We start from the raw sequence: 18,347 nt of genomic DNA on the forward strand, positions 1-18,347 counted from the left end.
TCTGGATTAGTTTAGAACCACAGACTCGTGAAATCCTTAGATTTGGAAGGGACCTCTGAAGGCCATCTAGTCCAGCTCCCCTGCAATGAACAGGAACATCCACAGCTAGACCAATTTGTCTATTTCTAGACCTATTTCTAAAGCTTTTAGGAGAGCTGGATGAAAATACTAGCAAATCAGAGGAGAAAAAAAAAATACAGACATGCTGAAAATTCTGCACTAAATGGAGCAAGAATTTGGGAAGGCCCCTAAATACAGCAACACAGAAATTAGGGCCTGACATCACGAGTACGTTTATCAAGAGCGTGACAGCAGCTGATACATGAGGTGCTTCAAAAATATCGCCTGCAAGAGACACTATCAGGAAGGTGCTCAGATTTGAATAATTTCCCTCAGTGTTCGTCAGGAACGAGGCTAAGAATGTGAGCAGGAGATGGGATGTTCTGAAAGCACTGGTAGACATGGCTTTCAAGGGAAATGCTGAGAAATATAGCATGGCATTTTAAAAATTGTTGGAAATTATCTTCTCATTGAAACAGGCTGAGAAGTTGGGATGGCATTCATTCACTTGATTGACTGCTGAAATTTGTAAGTCACGCTCTTCTGCAGCTCTCAGTAAGCAGAGGTGACACTGTTGTAAAAGAGCTGCCAGGGCACTGCTTGTTTCACTGCCCTGCCCTCGCACCAAAGTGGCTTTAGCTAAAGGCCACAGTCACAGCCGTAAGAAAGAAAATGTATCTCAGGAGAGTGGGCTGGCCTAGAAAGAATGGCAATGATCTACACAAAAACTATAATCTGCATGAAGCTGTAAAAGAACAGTGTACAGAACCAGGCTGCTAGTCACTGGGCTATTCTCAGCTGTGGCAATGATTTTTCTATTGTTAATGAAGGGATCAATGAAAAATAGGCTGTTGCTCCTCAGATAGCAAATGAGGTCTTTTCCAATCTTGGTGATTTTATAATTTCAATTAGAAGATATTTGTTTGCTCATGTAACTGATGTAAAGGAAACTGCAAAATAGGCATAATAAGACATCTAAATGCAAATACTGATTTCCTTGTTTAAATACAAAAGATTATCTCTGGCAGTAGCACCATTAAGTTCCCAGTAAGAACTTTGCCAAGTCCTCCTTCAGTGACTGTCTCCTAAAATGGTAAGAATCAGTAATACATACATGAAAAAAAATGAGAAATAATGAAATATTTATTAAAAATTTCAAAAGCACACCCAATTTTCTCCTTACTTATCTCAAGAGTGACTCAGTGGATGGTTTTGCTATATCAAATATAGTTCCCTTTTTTTTTTTTCCCTTTTTTTCTCTTAATATTTCGGCCTTGTTTGAATGTTACTTATATTCTTATGGTTTCATATTTTCAGTTCATATTACAAGAAGGAACTTTCTGCAAGTGATTCTTTGCCAAAGCACAGCACTATTACCTAACTATAGCATGACGTAGAAAAGTATTTAGGAAAAAGTTGTCTGAAAAGAACATCTGAAGTTTTTAAGAACCTGCTTTTTGTAGTAAAGGCCTTTAGTTCTAAATGTTGTATTGTCTAAAACAATATTCCACCTCACTCACTAATAGATACAACCGCAGCCATATGAAGCTAGTAGTATCTTAGGTATCCAACCAATGTAGAAAAATCTCTCACTCAGAACTGTGTGCTCATTCTAAAACAACCAACATCTACGTAGCTTACCACTTCCCTTTTCACTGTTAGCATGTAGGATGTAAAGAGTCACTGCTTCCCCTCTTAACAAACGCCTGCAATGGCAACAAGCTTCAAAATCTACTTCACATTCTCTGTTCAGGGATAAATGTGACTACAATCTGAGTATCTATCAAGGGATATTTGGTCTCCTGAATAATTTTGAAACTGTGGTGTTCAGATACAAAGGGCTTTGCTAAAGAAATAATTGTGGTGACTGCATTTGAGCTTGCTATCTTAAAATGAAACAGGAGGAAAGGAGAAAGTCACAGGCTTTGTAAAGATCTGTAATCCTGATGAGTTCTACATTGTTTAAAGCAAGCTCCACAATTTACCTACCAAGTTCAGACCGAATTACTAAATTCTTCCTGTTGTTTTCCTCTGTGAGTGTTGCAGCACTCTGATTGCTTTCCTCCATCATCAGCTAATGATGGTATCTCCAACCTCTTGACTTGCTAATCCTCACCGAGCTAAGGCTGCAGCTCTTTTAAACTGAACCCACTTACTGAGATCACATCAGGCTCTCTCATACAGATCAACACTTCACACTGAGTGCTCTCAGAAGGAAACAGAGAGCCTCCTTATCTGCACTATGAGAGGTCTGCACAGAGTTGAATAGTAAAAGACATTCAAAACTACTAAAGGGAAATGTTTCATGGAATAACAGAATGGCTCAAGTTGGAAGGGACATCAAAGCCCACCCAGTCTCACACCCCTGCTGTGGGCAGGGCTGTCCTTCTCCAGCCCAGGCTGCCCAGGGCCCCATCCAGACTGGTCTTGAGTGCCTTGATGGGGCACCCTTAAACTTTTCCCTAAATTTGCCTGTAGCAGGAGAAAGATACAGATTGAGATTTTTGGCTACAGTGTGATTACATTGCTTGAAACACATACATGAAGAGATTTAAGTGTACTGTGATTTACTCAACTTCAAACTTCATTAATGCCAACAGCTCCTGTGTTAACGGTACCTTCAACAGTCAACCGTATTGGTGCACTGAACCCCATAGAAAGGCCTCCAAGTTATGTAGGGCTGCACAAGTATGAAGACTAGCTTAGGTGTTCGGTTTTGTTATCAAGTATAGTACATACAGTGACAGTTTAATTCATCTTGAATGCAGATACTGCAGAAGCTTTTTTCCGTGTTTTGACTGTAGTAATACATGGAGCTGTATAGAAGGGCCTGTATCAAATATAAGTATCAGAAAGGCTGAGAGGGAGAAGAACGGCTTTCCTCACTGACCCCTTCAAAGCACAAGTAGAGCTGTATTTGTGTTTTGATGCTTTGATAAATGCTTGTGCCACTGGTGTGTGTCTACACGTGCGCAGCTTTAAGAAAGAAAAGCTTCTAAATTTCTGTTGTTCGTCACTCGAAAATAATTCAAACTAGAATTCTTGAACAGAGACAAGAAAATTTTGTTTAAAAAAGCCCTTAGTTCTCAGAACTCGGGCATTTATTTTTTGTGTTACTCAACGTCTTTAAGTATCAAAAGCATCACGCTCACTTATTGCTGTTACACTGTAGGTGACACCAAGGACATGGGTGAAATTAGCGAGGTGAGGAGGCTCTAATCTCTTTCTAAGAACGAATTATCAGTAGCACCAGCTTGCTCTTAGGGCACCCAACAACTCAAGGAATTGCTTCTGCCCCTGTTGTACCTTCTACAGTTACCACGTTAGAGATTCAAGTAATTTCTTCTTCCCCCCTCCGCACCAAAGCTTATGGCTTTTGGCCGAAAACTTCAGCTCACGGTGCTTTTTCATCATTCTAAATCATTCCCTTCCGCCGTTGCTCCGGCGACAGCGTGGCTGGCGAGCGACCATAGACACGCCCGCCGCGGCCTAGAGAGGCGCTGCCCGCGGCCTATCCCCCGCCGGGCCGCCGTATTTCCGGCCAGGCACTTCCGGTTGTTGCTGGTCCCGGAGGAGGAGGGATACAGCCGCAGCAGGGGCTGCGCCTCCCGGCCCAGCGCGGCCCTCTCCGCCCCCCTCCGCCCCGTGACGCTCCCGGGGTGGCAGCGGTGCCGCCGGCAGGTGAGGGCCGGGCCGGGCCGGGCCGGGGCTGTGGCGGGCGCTGGGTCCCGGTTTGGGGCAGGGCCGAGCCGCGCCCGCCGGCCTACGCATCTCACTGCGGTTCCTGCGGGAGGGCGGCCGGGCCCGAGGCCTCTTCCTGGTCACTCCGAAGGGCCCGGGTGTGTGGTGCGGGCCCGGAGCTGGCAGCTGGCGGGCGGGCTGCCTGCCTCCCTCCCTCCTTTCCTCCTTCCTCAGTACTGGCCGGACACCGTGCGGGGCCGTGCCCCGGAGGAGGTGGAGTTCAGGAGGGAGCTGGGAGCCCGTCTGCTGGTAGAGGGAAAGACTGCTGGGTACTGCGTCCGTGTCGTGCCCCTCGGACCTGTTCTGTGCCCAGGTAGTTGCGGCTAAGTGTGCCCTTGTGTCCTTTGCAGCTAGCTGCCTGTTCTCAAGTCGCTGGCAAAACGTGGAAACAGTGTGATGTCGTCTGATAAATGGGTATTGCTCCGGGGGTTGTACACAAACTATATGTAGTTCTGGTGTTGCTTGGGTTATGTCTCTGAGGTTCTGTTTTTGCCTCAGACCAGCTCACGGCCTTCCTTTTTGTATTCTTTGACCTCGGTGCAGTGTCAGTGTCTGACATGTTCTTTCTGTGCTTGGTGGTACTGCTAACAAGGGTCTGTCATCGGCTTTATCTCTGTATAAAGGGATAACAGAAATGTTCTGCTATGCTGGAAATTGTGATGTGTAGTCAGAGCAACTCCAAACTGAGCAGTTGTCTGATTCACATGTATGTCTCTTCATGTGTGTGTGCATACACAGCTAGAACGTGAGGCATTGATTAGTACAGAGGAATGTTAGGTGGGAAGAATGGGATGTTGAGAGGGGTTGATGAGAGGGTTCTGTCTGTTTTGGTAGAAGTTCAGACCGTTATAGGACCCTTTGCCTTAGCTGATCTGGAGTGGAGCACGGCCTGACCTAGAGCAGGCAGTGTGTAAGCTGCTTGCAGTATTCAGTCTGCATCTCCACAGTGTTCTGTAACTCTCAAATATCACTAGCTCTTGTAGGAGGAGTAGAAGTGGAACTGCAACACTGTCAAGAGGAAACTATTATGGTTGCAGTAGAAAGTGATTACTGCATTGTTAATTCTTTAAAAGAAACAAAATTAAGATTTAGTGGTGATAATCTTAATTATAAGTAGAAAGTAAGGAAATATGCTTGACTTCCTTATTTTCTATCTGTCCTTGCATTTTCTGTAGTGTTTCAGAAAGTTTTATTTCACCAGATGCAGGACCAGTAATAAGACATTAAGTGCAATAAGCTTTACTGGGACAGAAAAGATCTTGCTTTCATCTTATTGGCAATTAATTTATTATTAAATAAATGTAAGTGAAGGAGCTAGTGCATCCAGCTTAGGAAAGCAAATGTAACTGTTGAGAATCCTGTGGTGCTCATTTCTGAGACCGTAGGAGTTAGTAATTAAGTAATGTAAACTGCATTAAGAATAAAGTCCTTTTTCAAATTTGGTTTATTGCTGATAACGTGCTTTGTTCATACTTGCACTTAATCCATAAGTGTGCCCGTATAACTGCTAATTATAATTGGTTACATGTTCTGGAGGATGCTGAGGGTGTTGTTTTTAAGCTCTCACATTGTTAACTTTTCCCAGCTGAAGAAATGACATGTTAAAATGTCTGGTTTTGTGCCATTCTGGGATGCTCAGTGTGGTTGCTGGAATTCCAAAGCGTGTGTTAAGTGCACATGTTGCGCCTGTGTCTTGGGCTTGTTACTGCCACTCAGTCTTCTCTTTCAAGGCAAACAATGCCCATCTTTCAGTGCTCTCCGTAGTTATGGGGACAACTTCCGTCAGCAGGAGAGAGGTGATGTAAATTTCTGTTTGCTTTGGGCACGCTCATTGACTTACTTGGAACTAGTTTTTTTGCTTCTTGCAAAGCAAGCTTTTCATTTCATGTAATTTTTGAAGTAAATGTTTAAAGTTTAAACTTGAGTTTCATTTGTGTAGTCTTGGGCTCTGGTGGGTGGTGCAAGTATTATGACTTCTGAGTTGTCTTTTTCCCCACAGCTGTGCGAGCTGTGTGAGTGTCTGCAAACTGCTCTCATTGTTTGGCTCCTGTTATTGCAGGGTGGAGGTGAGCGGCTCAGTGATGTTTGCAGCAACTCTTAGGTGTGAATGAAACCTTACACAAAAAAGTGATAAACTGATAGATTCATACAATGCTCTGATGGAGTCAGAAAGGTTCTGTGCATACTCAAATGTTCCAGCTGTTTTGATAACAAGTTGGTCATATATGGACAAAGCAAAAAAAAAGAAAGATTTGAATATGTATTAACTATAGGTCAGAGAAGAGGAAAAGTGGCCAGATTGGATGACTGTGCTTCGTATCTTCTAGCTGCTGAGGGCAGGTCTGGCACATTTCATGGCTCGATCATCTGAACTCTTCTTCCTGCCTTAGCTGTGAGATAGCAGATGGTTTTTAAGCTACTGTGAGTACCATGGTAAAAAATGACTTGTTATGTTGTGAGGGTTCTGACTGCTTTCAGGAAAGCAACGCTACATAAATTGGGGGGGCAAGGAATGTAGCACAGCACATAAATTTTAAAAACTTTAAACATCTTTTTGTTTTTATGTAGTATCTCTGCATGGATTTGTGAGGTTTGTGCCCCTAGGTTACATTAAGAGTCTTTTAATAATCAAGACTTTTCTTGCTGCATATCGCATTTAATAATCTTAATTAGCCAGCTCTACTGTATGGCTTTTCATACTAGCAATCTTTTTTTCATAATTGATTTGAAAGCAAACTTGTATTAGTAGGTAAGAGGGAAATCCAGCCTCATTCAGTGGTAGCCTTGAGTGAGTTGCAGCCTTTGTGGAGGAATTCTCTTATTTACCTTGTTTTTACAAAGCCAACTGGGAGGTTATCTAGTGTAATAGGAGCTAGGTGGCTCAGTTTCTCAGCCTCTGTGTCCTTATTTTAGTTTCCCTGTCTCACAGGATGCTTACCTTGCAAACTATTTGTTATAATTAGTATGTTTTATACCTTGGAAAACTGAAATACGATATGAATAGTGATCATCCTCAGATTTTTTTTGATCTGGTGCATGACTAAATCTATACAGAGTGGTGCAAAGCTCACTAAACTTCAGTCATGTGTGATTATAGTGAGTGCTGACAATTTGTTTAATTTTTAATGACAGGTTGTCTCCTCCTTGCAAAGCATTGAGGGAGTTGTGGTATCACCTGTCCTTACTACCCACGTGAAATTAAATGTGGGTTACATACCTAAAATAAGAAACTTAGGTACCTTTCATAATCGTGCTTCTCACTGAGTTGGTTTCTGGTGTATGTGTTGAGTGTTACTGAATTTCTTTCTCTCTGGAGGTGAGGTGTGTCTTTTAAACAAGATAATACAATTGAAAGATGTCTCTTCCCAATTGTAAGCTGTTCAGTCTGTTATGCCTAGATTCCAGTGACTTAGGATCAACATAAACTCACATAGTATAGATAGGCTTCATGTCTTAGCAAAATCTAGAAAAACTGTGTGCTTTGTAACGGTAGGATGCAAATGGTGTGTTGTTGCAGATGAAAGTAAATATTAGCTGAAGAACTTTGTTTACTTGCTGGGTTTTAGGTTGCAAACTCAGTGTTCTGTGCAGGGAAGATGTCTTTGGTAGTGGAAGCTTATGCTGGCTAGACTATAGTCATTGTCTTTGTTGGACTTCAGTGACCTAAAGACCCAGTCCACCTCTAAGAGGGAGGCTTCTTTTTGCTTCAGTAGAGCTTGCAAAAGAAAATTCTTCTGCAAGTTTGCTTCAATTTCTTGAAGATTCAACGTGCAGCTCCTTTCACATCAATTAATGCATGCCATCACTATTTTATTTTCAGGTATGTCAGAACACAGGAATGAATCCACAGCACTTGATGAAATTCATCCAGTTGGAGAAGAGGTCCAGTCTGACTCTGAGGTGACTGAGTGATAGCTGTATTAGTGTCATATCAGCCCTTCCTAGCAATGGTTTTGGGCTCCTGGAGAGGTTGATTTATGTGGCACAGGGAAGTTATTGTGGGGATGTAAGTTTGTGAGTAATCTTGAATGGGAGGGTTTGATTTTGAGATGTTGGAGCAAGTCCAGTTAACTGACAAGTAGGGATTACTTCAAGCAGTAGTTTGTCACTGTGCTGCAGGGTTTGCTTGACACGCTGAATAGATGTAGGCATCATGGAATCTAAAATGTGTAAGTACAGCAGAAAGGATTACTACTTCAAGGTAGCAGTTCTTGTGCAATGCTGCTATAACGAGAGATTGTGTTTGCTTGTGGAGTGGTGGATCTGGTCTGCTTTGGCTTTCTTTTTCTTGGTTTCAACTTAAGTTTGCATCTCCATTGTGAGCAAATGGTTGAAGTTCTCACTTGTCTATAGACAATTTGGGAAGCTGTTTCACAGAAGTAGAGAGTAGATGTTTCCTTGGCTACTGTAGAGTGACAGTAGAAAATATTAGTTATTTCATTCCTTTATTCATCAATACAAATGTAGGAACTTCACTGGATTTACTTCGGATTCTCCCTGCATACCATTAAATTTCTGAGGATGCAGCTGTATTATTTAGAGCTTAAATGAGCTGTGGGCTACACTTGATGAAGGGACACTTTGTTCAGTAATCGCACTCACTGTTTTAACAGAAATATTATTTTGAGTTAATGGTTTCATCTTCTCACTGGTCAGTAAGCTTAATGTGACTGAGGTTGCAGGAAGCTGCGTTCATAAGGGCAATGATCTCTGGTTTTGGCAATAATCAATACGTAGAGCATGTCTTTTGAGATACTGTTCTCCTGTAGCTGTTCTTCGGGGGTTGTGGCAGAAAGCAATTCTTCAGATTCTCTGTACTTTCTTATTCCATTATTGTCTCCTCTGTTTTGTAGCTGCAAGTATTGGAACCGCATAATCTCTGCTCTAAAATAGCATCAGTTTTGGAGAACTGATGGCAGTGGAAAAATTCCACACCCCCTTTTTGAGCATAGGTCACCTTCTTTTAACCTGTGTTGTTTCTACAGTCTTGTTTGCTGAGCAAACAAACGTGTACTTATCTGGGGAAGAAGTAGGGGAATAAGGAAAGCTGATGTGAGAGTGAAGAATTAGGGGTAACAGGCACAAAAAGGGAGTCCTCAGAACCTCCATGTAAGTCAGCGAGGGAAATATTCATCACATTCCACCCCGCAACTGTAGTCAATTGGTCTTAGCTCTCATGAAGTGGTGGTGCGATCACCTCTTGCCTCTATGTTATAATTAGTACATTGAGCATAAATTACTGCTACTGATGATGTACTAATTGATGTTTTGGGTGGTCAGAGCTGGACCACTCGTTACAGCATGTGCCAGGCTTTTGTGCATACTCATGTTAGAGTTAGTAGAATCACAGTTGGGTGAAGTGTGAAATGAATTGTTCCCCTTGCTGTTGGTGTCTGTTTGAGAGGAGTTTTCCACGTATGATGTTCTCTATTCCTGACTCTTTCAGGACATGGTTCATCTCTCCTATATCACATTGAATGTGATCAGAGTGTTTGTCCATTGTTTTGGATGTGTTCAAGTGGTTGGTAGAGGTTGTCACATTGCAGTAGTATTCTCACCAATATGAGATTCATTCTGATGAGGGTGGGCAGTAAACACGATGTGCAGTTGTTGTAGATGTATGATGTAACCGGAGCTGATAAAGTCACATTTCATAGTCTTAGTGAAGTTACAGACATTCACTCAAATGTTTTTATCTACAGCAATATTATTGACAAGTATAAAATCACGAAAGCTTTTCATACAAACATCCCTTTACCTAAGTGTGGTTTTAGAGGTTGCATCAGGATGTGCTTCAAAATAACAGGTAATTTGTTTAGGGCCAAGACTAGTGTCTTGTGCTGTGATGGTGTTGCTCTTATAAATAAATAGTCTGGTTCTTCCAAGAGTCTTTTCCAGATCTTAACCCGGGTCATTATTTGAATGCAGTGGTTATGCTGCTGCTTCTACTCTTCATAAAACAGCAGCATCGTGTTACTAACTTTGGCTCTGGAATTGCGTTGAAGCTTTCCAGTTCTGGTTTCTGCATTTCGCTATAGATTTACTGCTGTTGGCCGAGTTGGAATTGCATGCCATCAGTTTGGTCAGAAGGTGGCGCTAAATTAGGAGAACAGCCAAAGCATGTTAAACAACTTTAAGGGTTGGAATCGTCACTTTTATTTTTCTTATAAACAAGTAAATTTATTGCTTTTTTTTTTTCCTACTTAATACTTCTTGTTTATCATTAGCCAGTACAACTTGATTTATCTAAGGCTGCCTTTGTTGTAGTTGGAGCAGCATGAACTACATCAAGTGTGCGTATGGAAAGATTAGGTTTGTGCGTGGCCCCATGTCTCATTTGTCTACCCTTCTCCTCTCCCATTACATCCTGGTGTTTCCTATTTCTTAGATCTTGAAGCTTTGTGTTACTTCTGAGATGTGCTAGCATACTAATGAGATTTGGGTTTGTGATGAAATGGATGTATGCAGACCTGGTATATCAGAATATTACCAAAAGGGAAATAAGTCAGCTGTCATAAGATTTACACATAAAATATTCTAATTCAGATCACTCAGTATATTCCAGAACCAACACTAACCTGTTTCTTCTGGTACAATAGGAAGGTGAAATGGCTCAGGAGTCTCCCAAAAATTCAGCAGCTGAAATTCCTGTGACGAGCAATGGACAGCTGGAAGATTCTCACGAGCACAGCTTTAATAGGGTAAGAGCTTTCCTTAGTGTCTAACTGGGGACTGTTATTGGAAATGCTGAAGTTAGAATGCAGTGCATAATGTACTTCACTTGAATAGTTTACTCAAGTTTTTCGGTATTTTAGTTTGTTAAATGTTAATCTTGTTGGCAAGAATAATAATGAAATTCTGTCAAGGGTGCATAGAGATCGCTTGCAAAGTCAGGAGTGTGCACTTGTACGTTATTGACTCTTAAGTCCTTAGGATATCAATTTTTAATCCTGACTGTTTGACCAAAACAGGAAAGCAAACACTTTTAAAATACTGAAGTCCTGTGGAGTCCTCAAATAATTTTTATAACAAGTTTTATATTGTCTAAGGCAAGCTATTTCTAAGGGAGGTTAAGTTAGGAGGTAACACACCTGTAAGTAAAGATGGTCACTTTCTGATGTGAAGCTGTAGGTAGGGGAGAAGTAATTTTTCTATACTTAACCTGGAAAATTACTACTGTATTTGTTATTAGATGATAAGTATTACACTCTGTCCTATTTGTAGCATGTGGAATGAGTTTCACCTCATTTGTATGTATGATCTGTGTTTTTCTTATCCTTATTGCATTTTACAGCGGGTTGTTCTTTTGTTTCACAGCCCAGCAGAGGGTGCAGTGCTACAACTTAAGGAATTTGGTGTTGGTCCTCTTTGCATTTATTTTGTTTTTCAGTTGGAGATCAGAATACTTAACTCGTCTTCATATTTGCTATCCGTCAATACACAGATTTTGAGGAAATCTCTAAGCTCTAACAGTTCCATGCTGACATGCAATACAGAATTATTTCTAAGAGAAATACCAAGCACAGCTTGGACTTGTTGTTCTGTCCTATTGAACTACTGATTAGAGGGCAGGAAAAATAATTCCTTAAGTTTAAGAAGAAGTCATGTGCAACTGGAGCATACTACCCAATCATGTGTATTTAAACGAAGTTAAAACTAAATTTTGATTAGATTATGCCTACGTTCTAGGTGGGACAGCTGAAATACACTTAGAAGTGTTAGTAGGTATAGGTTCACTTGGGAATAGAAAAGCAGATGTACTATTTTTAAGCCTCTCAAATATGATGCTGATACGACTTGACTGCTGTCTCAAAGCTATCTGTCCTTTACCTAGTAATTGCTTCTTAGGAGTAGCGCGTTCAATAATTTTTTAGTAGTTATGGTACATGGAGATTGTACTCTTGTTGACTCGGTCACAGCACTTGTTTACTCCAAATATAATTACCATTTTCTGTGGAAAATTGAGATGTTAGAGAAGTTTTTGTTTATGGCCGCATGGTAAAGTTGAGGTAGATTCTTGCAGACATGCTATGCATTTTTGTGGCTTGGAGTTAAATCTGTTCTGAAACTTCCACTAAACTCAAAAATGGATCAAGTATTTGGTTGAGTCCAAGAAAAATTACGCTGTGCAAATCTAATTGTGTTTATTGCTGTAGCTTTTTATACATTTTTGTATTGACACTTTTTTCATATTGGAATCAGTGAAGATGAATTTTTTGAACTGTCTTGTGCAAGTTAACACCTGCATGACCTAAACTCAGAATATGTGATAAGTAGGGCTTCTTATAAACAAAACAAAGAAAACAATCTCCTTGAAATTAGTATCTATCTGTTTACTGATCTCTTAGTCTCAAAATCTAATATTAAGCTACCATTCATCTTTGTGTTTATTATTTTTAATGGTTAATGCTATACTTTCTTTTTTTTTGTTGCCAATATTTTCAGTAATTTTGTTGTTTTTACCTAAGGCAATATTCTGCACCACAGTACTTCTATGTTGAGTTTTCAGGGGTCTTCTTCCTATTAACCTATGGAAAGGAGAGGCCAAGCACTTGTTTTTTAGGAGGTCACTTAAGAATGGGGCAATATGTCATTATCACAAAATTGTATTCTTACCGCAGTGCTTAGTAAATGTGTGAACACAGAGGGATTTTTGTCCACTCAAATTCTAGTGTACTTTTGAATCAGAATTTCTTGGTAGTTGGGGAATAAGGCTGTGTTAGTTTTATGTTTTGTTATTGTTACGGTCAGTGAGATGTCCAGCTGTACATGGTATAATTCAGGTATAAAAAAAAATGTAATTTATCCTGTATTTCTATTTCCTCTTCTACTCCACTTTGCCACAAACCCTTGACTAGTTTGTATTTTTTTTATTTTTTGAGTAGAGATGTAGTTGGACAGTGTGCTTCTCAAGATTCTATGGTTATTAAGATTTACACAGCCTTTTTAGCAGTATCATCAGACCTCATCCATAAGCCTCTCGGGGATGACATTTTTGACTCAATGTGATATTTGTACGTACTGAAGCATGACAAATATTTCATTTTGCAAGACAAGGTAATACAAATACATTTATTTTGAAGTGGCAAGGAGAGTTGCTTGTTCTTTGTAAGAAAAATGTGACTAGTTGTGCAGAATATCAGACAGAACAGATTGTCGTAATGACATTGCAGGAAGAAGCGTATTTGTTCCATTCTTGTGGATATATATTACAGCACTACTTGATGCATCTTCAGTAAGTTGTAGCTTCCGTGTGTTTAAGAAAAAGAATCAAAAGAATATTTACAACGTAACTTGAGTGTTTGCTTAACTATAAAATGTCATTTAGAAATATGCTGCTGCATACGCTGTCTAGTTTGTAATAGTAAGAGATGCCTAAGGAATTCTGACAAGTTTTGTCCTGCCTCTATGGTAAGTGGATTTTTTTTTCTAACTAATAAAGCCTGTAACTTAAGTCATCAGTGGATAAAATGTCTAATGTTTCATTACAGGAAGGCTTGATCTGGTGCTTTTCAGCTCTCCAAGCTCTGTTGAAACTTAGTTAAGCTTTAAGGCGTGATGTTTAGAAGTATTTGCTGATGTTTGGCTGCTTTTTAGTCTATGTTAATAACAGAGAACTTCAGTGATTACTAATTAAGCATGTTTTTCTTGCTACTTTGTACAAGAAAAGGCAAAAAAAAAAAAAAAAAGGGTTTAAGTCACTTATCCCTGTCTTGTAGAACAAAGTTTGCTTCCCATGGAATTTAATTGCAATTAGAATAGAAGTGGCTTTAATGTTGCTGAAGGGATAAGAAGTGAGAAAGTATATTAATCCTTATTGAATCACATGCCATGTGATGTGGGAGCTGCATAGGAATAATTTAGAAAGCCTTATTCACTTGGTCTGCCTGTAAAGGTATTCAAGCAGCCATAAGCTACTTGTCATGCTTAAACTATTGTATGATATCTGTACTGAGTTCTGAAGTCTGCATCTCTGAAATTCTCATTTCAATATTTGTTTTTGCTTTCTGTGTTGCACAGAAGGTGGTGTTGTAAGGTCAACTCATTTTGTCTTTTCCCATTAAATGCTCCCCTGGCCTTCTTTCTCATGTTCTACCTAAAACATCTGAGTTCTATTTGTTAGGTTTTGCTGTACTGACTGGTGTGTCTAGAACTCAACTTGTGCACTTACATTTTAATTCGCACTGGTTTTAGAACTCAGATCGACATGTCAGTTACAGAAAACTGCTTTTAAAATGAAACCAGTTCAGTCTGCGTGTTTGTTGCCAAGCAGTCTGCTTCATCAGTCTTAAAGAACAGTAATTATGAATGTGAATGGTGAGAGTACAAGTGAAATAAATATAAAAGCAGATTGTAATATGGCATTAGGTAAGCCTAAAGGATTGTGGCAGGAAAAGCTTACCTTCTGTTTCAAGAGAAGTGTATGTATTGAGAACAGAAGAAATATCAGTCCTGTTTTCTGCTTCTTTAAGGTAGAATAAAGCATTAAGCATAAAAATAAATGGCAGGAGAGGTGTAATTTCTATTGATATGAAAATCTAGGGGATTCTTGGAAGACAGAGATTGAATGAATCAAAGGGTAGAGGAAAATATGGGATAAGGAGCCCTGCTAGCGCATCCATTAGGGCTGTAAGTGAAAGTTCAGAGACATGTATCTTACTAGATGGATGTTAAGTCTACTCACTGAAGATTACATTAAAATAATCTTTAGAATTTTAAAATTAAGTTTACAATATGATGCATTACAAGTCCTTCCCAAAGGTGGATTTAATGTTCTATTGAAAACATCATAGATCATTTGAAAAATATATGAGCGTGCAATCGTTTCCAGTTCTAGTTGCTCAACTTTGAATAGGCTATTCAAATTAACAAGTAATGTGTTGGTCTTGTTTTCGATTGCTTTATTGAAAGCAATAAAAGCACCTAAAACTATGAGTTTTGAAAGTGTTGTTAGTAATAAGCCAACAACAATACTTGGACTTCCGTTAATAATGACTGATGCAACTGTGCATTCAATGCCGTTTGTGCTGCAAAATTTCTACCTGGTGGACAAACAACACTATTTTGATATCTTTATCACTTCATTTTAAATTTGAGTGTAGAGCATGGATGGCAGATGTCTTTTAGCTCAGCCAATGTTTCCTTCCTTCCATGTGTTCTGTGTGACTTCTTTGATATGTCTACCATATCAAAAGAACTGATACAGGTTCATGCTAGTTGACTTGTATAATGAACTGAAGAATATTGCTGTTGGAGACATTTAAATAAGACTATTCTCATTATAATAGCATAATGTGGTGATTTGAACTAGAAGTGGAGTTTTGACCAGAGACTAATGTAGTTTAAATGTTCTATGCTGTGCAGGTTTGCACTGACTAAATTAGATCATACTTTTACTCCTTTGAGTCGTTACCATCCTAAATGGCTGAGAATGGCATAGGTAATTCAACCTCTTGATTTCATGGGAATATTCTAAGTTGTAGTTTTTATACTTCTAATTGTGAGTTACAATTGAAATACAGAATGATAATTGCGTAAACAAATGTAGTGCTTCGTTCATCGTTGTCAGTTGTATAAGAATTAAACCATCTCTTTCTGTGGTGATGATAGTACATTACAGACTTGGATTTTTGAAATGTATGAGTATATCTTGAATTCTAGTGACATTGTAATTAATAACGTGTCAAATAACAAATTTGAAAGCAGGTTTTGTGATGATCAAACTCTTCCAACTAGCTGGAAGGACAATAATTGGTCAAAACGTGTTTACCGTGCTGTTGAAGGAGAATCTGACTTCACTTCCTATGTTACAACAGCTATTATTGATGGGGAAAAGGAGAGCTAAGTATATTGCTTTCTTCTTGCTTTTCCAAAATATCCGTAAGCACTGTAACAGCTTCTCTTAAATGTGAAGTCTACCCAGGTAATCTTTTCCTTGCTCGAAGGTGTTTCTAAATTATCCTTGAAATGATAAATTGCTTCATCAGAAGCAGATGTTTGAGTAGCCTTTTAGTCTGTCTTTATTGCTTATAAGGAAGCATGGTCAGTTGCAAGAATCATGTGCTAAACTGAAGTTTACATGCAGAAACATGTCTGTACTGAATGAAATTAGCTGGCATGTTTGTAAACAGCAAATAGGTAGTGGATTGGTAATCACTGATGACAATTCTCATTGCATAAACGTCTTTCTTCAGCAAGGTGTATTTCAGCTGGTTGGTATAGGTATTAAAAGCAGGCGTGAATGCATTTCTTCACACTGCACTTCACCTTTTTGACAATTAAACATTTGTTCAGAGTTATCTTTTCTTTGTGTGCTTGTATATGTATGTAGATGTATACATGCCTATAAAAAAAACATGCCTAATATACCCACCGTTGTTTATCTTAATATATTTTTATGAACTGAATATTATTTTTTTTATCTTGGAGAAGGATGTTTTCTTATGTTTTAAAATATTCTGAATGATGTATTTAACTGTAGTTTGTTCAGTCTGTGTTTAGATTCGAAGCAAAATTGAACAGTATGTATAAAAGCACTATGGTTGCTTAAGCTTAGATATGAACTTCTCTATTTACAAAATAGATGTTCTGCATTTTTATCTTGAAATACAGATGATGGCTTGGATTCCTATTTTGAACATGCTTAAGGAGGTTAGGTGTTTGGCTTCAGATTTAAATATTTTCGTAAACTATACTGTGTGCCAGGGTGCCCTTGGGGAGATAAGAAGTTTGATGCTGTGTTCTGTTTTCTTAAATCAGTGCATCTTCCTCTCTGCTATTTGGTTATCTTTCTGCAAGCTTTTCTGCTTTTTTGTGGCTCCTACAGGCTTGCAACGTTTTGAGTTAAATGGACTGTGAATACCAGGTGAACTAGTTTGAAGTAAAGCTTTCCATCGTACCACCAACTATGTGTACTTAAATGGAGGTACCAGTGTAAGTCAGCTGCAAGGACAAAGTATGTATCAGGTGTTGAGATCTGTTCTATTTGTGAGATCAGGTTCTGTGTGACTGCTGTATGTTTTTCACAGTATGTATTCTTTCCCATTTTCTTTTTGGTATTATGCTTCATGTACAGAAATGGAGCGTAATTTTTATTAAATGGCCAGTTGTATGAGTAGAACTAGAGCAATTGGTTACTCCAATCCTCAGTTTCCCACACCAACAACATTTCTACTGTATTGGAATTCACACTTGTAGCTTTTGCTTTTTCTTCCCCCTAGGAGTTTGTCTTCAATTGAAGACAAAAGTCTGTGGAGATGTGATCCAAAGCCACTTTTAAGCAGTATCATTCTTAGGCAATACCTTCTATCTTGTTTGTGGACTCCATGACTGCAATATTACATGGAACACACATTGGATTTTAAAGATGGTATTTTGTGTGTGATCTTTTAATTGCAAGTATTATGAATAGTTAATGTACGTATACAGTCAGTGGCAATTTTTTTAGAGCTATGTATAGTTTTGTCTACAAATTTCACCATTGCATTCTTAAATATTGCAGTACTGCATTATTGTATATTCTTCTGCACTTTTATCTTTTCTTGCAAAGGGATGTAAAAGTATACCTAACTCTAGAAAATACCACTTTTCTATCTCCTTGATGCATAGTTTTGGTTTTTTTTTTTTGTAAGTGCATTTTACCCTTTTTCTTTTGTTTCTGTAGTAGCTTTTCATTCACTTTTTACTGCTAAGAATTAGTAGTTTACATTGCTTTGAATGCCTATACTTTTTTTTAGGCACTAAGTATATTCCATAACAATAGAGGTTTAAACTTGAGATAGAACATGACCAGAGCTCAAAGGGTTCCAGTGTATGGAGCTACTCCTGGTGAATGGTCACCAGTGCTGTTTCCCACAGCTCAGTTGGACAGCACCCTCAATAACAACATGCTTTAGCTTTTGCTTGGCTCGGAAGTGCCCTGAAGGCAGTTGGATTTGGTGTCTTGAGGACTTTTCCAACCAAACTGTTATATTGTCTTTCATGCTTTTAGAAGGATCTTAATGTCTGCCTCAACACATCGTAGCCATCAAAATTTAAACAAGGAAATTTCAGACTGCTTAAAATTGATTAATTTTAAAGGCAAAGAGAAGTAAGCAGCAAAGAGCACTTGAGATACAGAGAGGTGCTCAGAGGGAAGTTGCTAAGGGAGGATGCCTTTCTGTTTTTGCTATGTCAGAGTTTGAAGAGATTTCACGTGCTGCTTATAGGAATTAAGGATTCTGTGATATTTTAAGATATTTCTTGCCTAGAATGGAGTAACTTGTATCTCTTAGAGTTGTTTTCATGCTTTTGATTGTAAAACATTGTCTGCCCTTAGTCTTAGATCATTCTGTATCCCGATCAGTTGAATGGAAAGCATAATTAAACTGCTGTGATTGTCTGAACCACAGACAGCTTCAGACCACTAAACATGGTGATGTAGGCCACGCTTTTGGTAACTGCCACTCAAAAAGATGCATTCTGGTTGTGCCTCAATCCTAAATTCTGTTATAACAACTTCACGTTTTCTTTAACTCTTTTTTTTTCTTCCTGCAAATGTCAGAAGG

The 18,347-nt window shown here is 39.0% G+C and overlaps 1 protein-coding gene across 5 annotated transcripts in view; it reads left to right on the plus strand.

Annotated features, from left to right (window-relative positions):
* Positions 1-3,580: 3,580 nt before the first annotated feature.
* The window catches only part of ARFIP1 (ARF interacting protein 1), a 38,422-nt gene continuing 23,655 nt past the window's right edge, over positions 3,581-18,347 (plus strand). For 3 of the 5 annotated variants that reach the window (XM_085222217.1, XM_085222218.1, XM_085222219.1), the window contains exons 1-3: positions 3,609-3,741; positions 7,622-7,701; positions 10,401-10,502. In XM_085222217.1, the coding sequence (XP_085078343.1) occupies positions 7,624-7,701; positions 10,401-10,502 (180 nt within the window). In that variant the 5' untranslated portion in view covers positions 3,609-3,741; positions 7,622-7,623. Of the gene's footprint in view, positions 3,742-6,153; positions 6,223-7,621; positions 7,702-10,400; positions 10,503-18,347 lie in introns of those variants that run through there. The other 2 variants (XM_003205462.5, XM_085222220.1) reach the window with 2 other exon arrangements.

Source organism: Meleagris gallopavo, chromosome 4, assembly GCF_905368555.1.
Source record: "Meleagris gallopavo chromosome 4, MGAL_WU_HG_1.1, whole genome shotgun sequence".
Taxonomy (NCBI): domain Eukaryota; kingdom Metazoa; phylum Chordata; class Aves; order Galliformes; family Phasianidae; genus Meleagris; species Meleagris gallopavo.